The 6,010-nt window shown below is 34.4% G+C and overlaps 1 protein-coding gene across 1 annotated transcript; it reads right to left on the bottom strand.

Annotated features, from left to right (window-relative positions):
• Positions 1-926: 926 nt before the first annotated feature.
• On the bottom strand, positions 927-4,041 carry LOC105776854 (auxin response factor 18). Its single transcript, XM_012599794.2, has 4 exons — positions 3,831-4,041; positions 2,463-3,632; positions 1,394-2,289; positions 927-1,304 (listed from the first exon to the last, which is right to left on the bottom strand). The coding sequence occupies exons 2-4, from the start codon at positions 3,552-3,554 to the stop codon at positions 1,235-1,237; spliced, it is 2,058 nt and encodes a 685-aa protein (XP_012455248.1). The 5' UTR covers positions 3,555-3,632; positions 3,831-4,041; the 3' UTR covers positions 927-1,234.
• Positions 4,042-6,010: the final 1,969 nt, after the last annotated feature.

Here is a 6,010-nt window from a genome sequence, read left to right as displayed (position 1 = left end):
TTATTTATTTCTAGAATTAAAATTAATGTGTCGACAAAATAATAGACAACGTATGCCTCAAAGTTGACGTGCAAAGACCAAGATTTTATAGTAGGAATGAATAAAATTTTAATAAAATGATCAATTTACTCATTGATTTAACGTAAAAGAACTAAATTGCCCTTTTTATGAAAAAAGACAAAATATAATTGGATTCCTAATATAAAGATCTCCATGATATTTTTACCCTCATTTAATTGATAATTTTTAAACTAGTTAAACCAAAAGAATGATGGTAGAAAATCAATTTGAAACTTTTTATATTATTAAATAGTATAATGTAAAGAAAATTGAAGTTTTTAAAACTTTGTACCATTTAATCAAATACACATTTTAAAAGTAAATATCAAAGTTTTTAATTGAAGAAAAAGAACCCTGATTTATGGTTCTCGAGCACCATAGAGTTGCCACAAAATGTGAAACACAAAAGCAGCTACTTTGCAGAGTTATTGGTTTGGTTTTTTATCCGTATCTGGGAATTTTCAGACAGACATGACGATCAACTTTCGGATGGGTTAGGATCTCTAGATTTCTACAAACCTTTTTACATAACACATGTACAAAAAAAGGGTCCCATAAAAACAAGTCTTTATTTTTTGTCTTAATCTGAACAAATAAATTTATTAAGAAAAATTGATTCAACATCAAAGAAAAAAAAGCTAACAAGACATTCCCACCTAGGCAATTGAAATGTCCCTCCCCCTCTCATTAAAGAAATAGAAATCCCGAAGTTTGATTCGGTTAGTTCATCCAACAGGTTTAAAGTTATGGATGTTTTTTTTTCTGATTCTTGCAATGTTCAAAGACCACCTTGTGTTCATACAATGACCATGACATTTTCTGAGTAACAACGGGTTTCATTGCTTGGCAATGGAAAACAAAGAACATGAAACAAATGAACGGTTTATTCCAACATGATGCGAGCCTAACACTCCGTGATGAGCAAAAACGGCAGCCTGCCTGCACCATTTTCTTCCATAAATATACAGTTTCTAGGACTGGGATTTAATAAACATGACAAAGGACATAGATCCTTTTTATGTTGGAAAGAAAAATTCGAGTTAACCAACAAAACGTGGTTTTACAGTTCCATCAAAATGGGTCAAGTGGAGATTTCTCACAACTAACGTAGAAGAAATGAAAATCGGAAACCGACGGCTGGGAAAACTGTACAATTTGGCGCAAATTCATCTCTCTATCTTTCTAAGTTGTCACTGCTTGAATCCATGAGAATCGTTAGCCTCCTTGCTGTCTTCATAAACTCGCTGCAAGACATAATTAAATGTTTTAGATAAATTGAAAGCTAAAATATTTGGTAAGCTTAAGGGAAGTGATGCTAAGGAAGTTGTTGTACCTGAAGGGCTCATCTCCAGTGTGTTTAACTGAACCGGCAGCATCGCGGTAGAGCACACTGCTCAGCATCTCTGAACTTTCTATGCCAAACATGTTGGCCAGCTTCCCATACAGCTCTTCATATGATCCGAGAACTGAAAGATCAAGGGTTCTACCTACATTCTCTGATTCCATAAACACTTTGCAATGACCAGTCTCCAATCCTAGATCAGTTTTTTGATGCTCTTTGCACCAAGGAAACCCTTCATCCGAAGAATTTTCCCGAACATTTTGATGTAACACAGATCCAGTTCCATCAGAGGAAATAGCAGTCTTCTCTGTATTCCCATCTGATGAACTGTTTCCAACCGTATCCCCTGAGCAGCTCTGAGAAGCCCGCTGCTCACAGAAAATGAGTTGACCGAACAATACAATATGGGGTGTCTTGCTATCATTGCTTTGTTTCAAACTCTGGGTCGGATTTCCTATTGTCAACAAGGAAGATATATTTGTATTGTTCGGGTGGTCGCTACAAAAGTTGTCGCCGGAAAGTCTAATAGGTGGGGCAGTACGATCAAGTTGATGAAAACCAGATGGAAACAGACCTGAATGCAGCTTGTTGGAGCGGAGATCTGATGAAGATAATCCGAACGGTTCATGCCTGGCTCCCTGTATGCCTCCAGGAATGTTGTCCGTAATGCAACGCATGGGGCTGCTGGATCTGAAAGTGTTCCCGGAAAATGATGGCATTGGAATTTGGTTAAGAAAGGAAAAGTCTGGGTGTTGTGGAAGCCGCATCTTTTTCCTTGGTGGCGAGAAAGGATTAAGATTAATAGCTGGTATGTTTGTGACCAATTCAACCAACCATGGGCTAACACGCTTCACATTGTGGAGTAAATCTGGCTCATCCCATGCTACCTGCAAAGACGGTAAATCAAACAGATCTATGAGCAGACTAAAACATGGATGTTAACTGTTCTTCTAACATACAAGGACTAAGTTAATTCAATGACGATTGATAATGTAAAACTAAAATACCTGCAGTAGTCGCCATGGAGAATTAGACAATTGATAATGTAAAACTAAAATACCTGCAGTAGTCGCCATGGAGAATTAGGCCAACGGATGGGATCGACAACCTTAGCAGTAGATATCGTTCCCATGAACCAGCTAATCCGTGAAGAGTCCTCAGTTTCGAAAGGCATTTTGAACCTCATCCCAGGATACCACTGGATTTGCATTGCAGCTCTAACGGATGAGGCCTTCACGCAGAACTCAGGAGTGCTAGTTCGTGGATAGTAAACGACCTCAAAGGGCTGCCCACTAGCTGCACGACTCGCAGCTTCAATCACGGAGTCAGCCCTTACTCTTCCCCTTGGATCCCCACTACAATCCTTCCTCATCAATTTACTCTCCCCCTCCCTCAAAAACGGAGAATAACTCCCAATTTGTGAACCAGAGGTTCCACTCGCAGAGTTCCATCCCGGAAATTCATGTCCACCCCCAAGTCCTCTTTTCGCCCTACGAATCCCCACACAAAGATCTCCATTATCAGCTCTAAGAAACACAATCGAATCACCAGCCACAAGCTTCTTGTGGTTCACGAAATTACTCCACCCCGTCGTCAAAAGATGTCGACGAGGCGTCCCCCTATATATATGCCTAAATTTCCAAACCTCACCATGAACATCCTTAGCAAGAATAGTCTGAACAGGGGGTTCAGCATTATAATCCAACCTAGGAAATATAGTCTCCGCGCAATACCGCGGAACCGAGAACCCCCCACCGTTGTTAGCATCGGACTGAGTCAATGTCTTAGCAAAGGAAGCAGATTTTTCAGGGTTCTCCACCCCAACATTCCCATCAAAACCATCATCTTCAACCCCAAAACTATTCTCTCTCAAAGGAACCAACATGATTTTAGCATAAACCTCATCGGTTTCGGGATCCGCCATAAACCTAACGGCGGAAACCCGACACAAGACGAGTGACGGAATCGGGAGATTCCCAAAATCTACATTCCCATTGGCATGCTCAGCATGACCCTGAGGGAAATAGAACACCTTAGAGTTCACTGATGGCATTTGTACCATACCACCAGCACAAGCATGCCATAGCTGAGGATCTAAGCATTTTTCTGAATTTTTCACAACTTCTTTCCGAGAATCCATGACTGTTATCATTTTTTTTTCCCAATTATATGGACAAAAAGAAAAAAAAAACCCTTTCTTTACTCTGTTTTTTTCTTACTTGATGATTACCTGTTAGTACATGAAAATCAAAAGACATGCCTCAGTAAATATTAAAGAAACAAAATTTATACACACACACATATATATAAATCCACAAATTAGCTACAATTGAACAAAACCCAGAAAAAATAAAGAAAAGAAAGGAACAATACATTCATAATTATTATTTTTTAAATGAGAAATTAGAAAAGAATTAAAAGACCTTACCTTTTGAACAAAAGGAGATATTTTTCCACCAAAAGAAGGAAAACCCAGATTAAGATGAATCAAAAAGAAGAATAACAATGCAAAAAGAAAAAGAAAAAGAAACTAAAACTAAACCCTTTTTTAAAGCCAAAAAGGAAAAAAAAGAAAAAGAGAGAGAACAATTCAAGAACTTTGAGAAGGAAATAAGAAGAGAGAGTAAAAGGGTATTTTAGTTAAAGGGAAAGTGAAGAGCGAGTGAGAGTTTTAAAGAAGATGAGAAGAGGAGATGAGATGAGAGATTTTAACAGTGAAAGATTTTGTGTTATTTGCCGACCAGGAACTCTCAGTTAAAAGCCCTTGTCAGTATTTACTTCGGTCCGGTTCCGGTTCGCTTCGGGAAAGGATTTATAAAAATTGAAATGAAAATATAAAATATTTTATTTTATTGTTTCAGACCTGGACAGTTGTGGCTTTATTTTGACAAGGAGTGTTTAGCACGCGGCATGGAAGCAAGTGGGAACATATCCCCTATAAATCAGAAAAAGGAAACATCCAACTAATAAAAAATTAATCAGAGAATTTAATTTTATAATTATTTAATAAATCTCTCTCTCTCCTAAATTAAAATATTTAGATAATCCCCAAAATTAAAAGTTATTTTTTATGTTGATTTTAAATATCACGATATTTTGCTGGAAGATATCACGATTTTCATGCAACTCTGAAATCAAGGCTGACTACAGTTAAAGTTTTCATTTTGTCCGAGGCCCTAACTCTTCGGGACTAACCATGGTTAATTTATTTATTTTTTTAATTTATATTAATTTGTTTAAAAATTTATAAAATATATTAGCTATTCAATATTTTTCTCCAAAAGAAACGAAAATTATCATTTTTCGTGAGTAATTTATAATAGATTATTTAGTTATTATTTAAGGAAAATATTTATTTAAAGCAAAAACAATTTAGTTCCCAAAATATTATCATGTATGTCACTTGCCATTGAAAAATATTTCAATTCTTTTATTATTATAAAAATCAATACATTTTTTTCCATCAAAGAAAATTTAAAATATTTTTCCACCTATTTTATTTAATCCATTAAATAAGTGCCAAGTGTATTTTAACTTTTCTTTATCTTACATAAACTACAAAATCTAAAGGCTCTTTTTTAAACTAATTAATCTATTTATATTAATTATCTTTTTAATTAACTGGTCAACACTTTGACTCTTCTTTTCAGTGTTTGTTATTGTCTTTCTTGATCCGAAGAACAAGATTTTATCCTTACTACTCGGATTAGGGTTTAACAATTTTTCCAAAGAAAAAAACACTTTTTGATCAAAATATAAAATTACAAATTTACCCTTGAAATTAGGGTTAATATTTAATGGGATGATATACATAAATAAAATTAAAAATTAAAAGGTGTTGTGTTACTAATGGAGTATGGATTTATAGTTATTATAATTAAACAGGGTATTAAAATTAATTTTAGACTTGTTGAATTGGGAAAAAAAAGAGTGTTAATATAATGATAATTATTATAGGTCAATAATTAAAAGCGAGAGACTATGCATGGATTAAGGAATATTAGTTGGTAAAATTAGATGATGGTGACATTGAGATTAAGGACAATTTAATCTGTTTGATTACAAGTGTTGCATGAAAAAACCAAATTATTCGGCACTTGATTAAGACCTTGGTCGGTCTTGTTTTAGACCCTCTTTTTAGGGTACCAAAATTTTAGCCAACAAATCAAGCCCCCTCCCCCCGTGTTGGGTTTTCTTTTCTTCAAGTAATTATTACAGCGATCATTTTTCTGCATTCTATAGGTTCGATAAGAGGTAGACGTTGGTCATGAATTTTAAAATTGTTTTATATTTAGAGTGAAAAATAAATACTCCACAATTAATTAAAATGGAAGAGATTTTATATTTAATTGATTTTAAGTTTTAAAATTTATCAATTTGTGCATTCATGTTATTACTTTTTATGTATAACAAGTATTTTAAGTTGTGACATGTATATATATATATATATATATATATATCTTTTGTCTCACAAAATTGTTGCATTTATTATTTTAGACTTTAATTTTTAAAATATATTGTTCTGAAAAGAACAATTGACCAAAATTTTAGAAAGTTAAATGTGGCAATTTAATTTGGAAAGACAATGTATATATCTTGACATGATGA

The sequence above is a fragment of the Gossypium raimondii genome, chromosome 10, assembly GCF_025698545.1.
Source record: "Gossypium raimondii isolate GPD5lz chromosome 10, ASM2569854v1, whole genome shotgun sequence".
Classification (NCBI taxonomy): domain Eukaryota; kingdom Viridiplantae; phylum Streptophyta; class Magnoliopsida; order Malvales; family Malvaceae; genus Gossypium; species Gossypium raimondii.
Note: the sequence above shows the minus strand (reverse complement) of the source record. Positions and strands in the feature narration are given on the sequence as shown.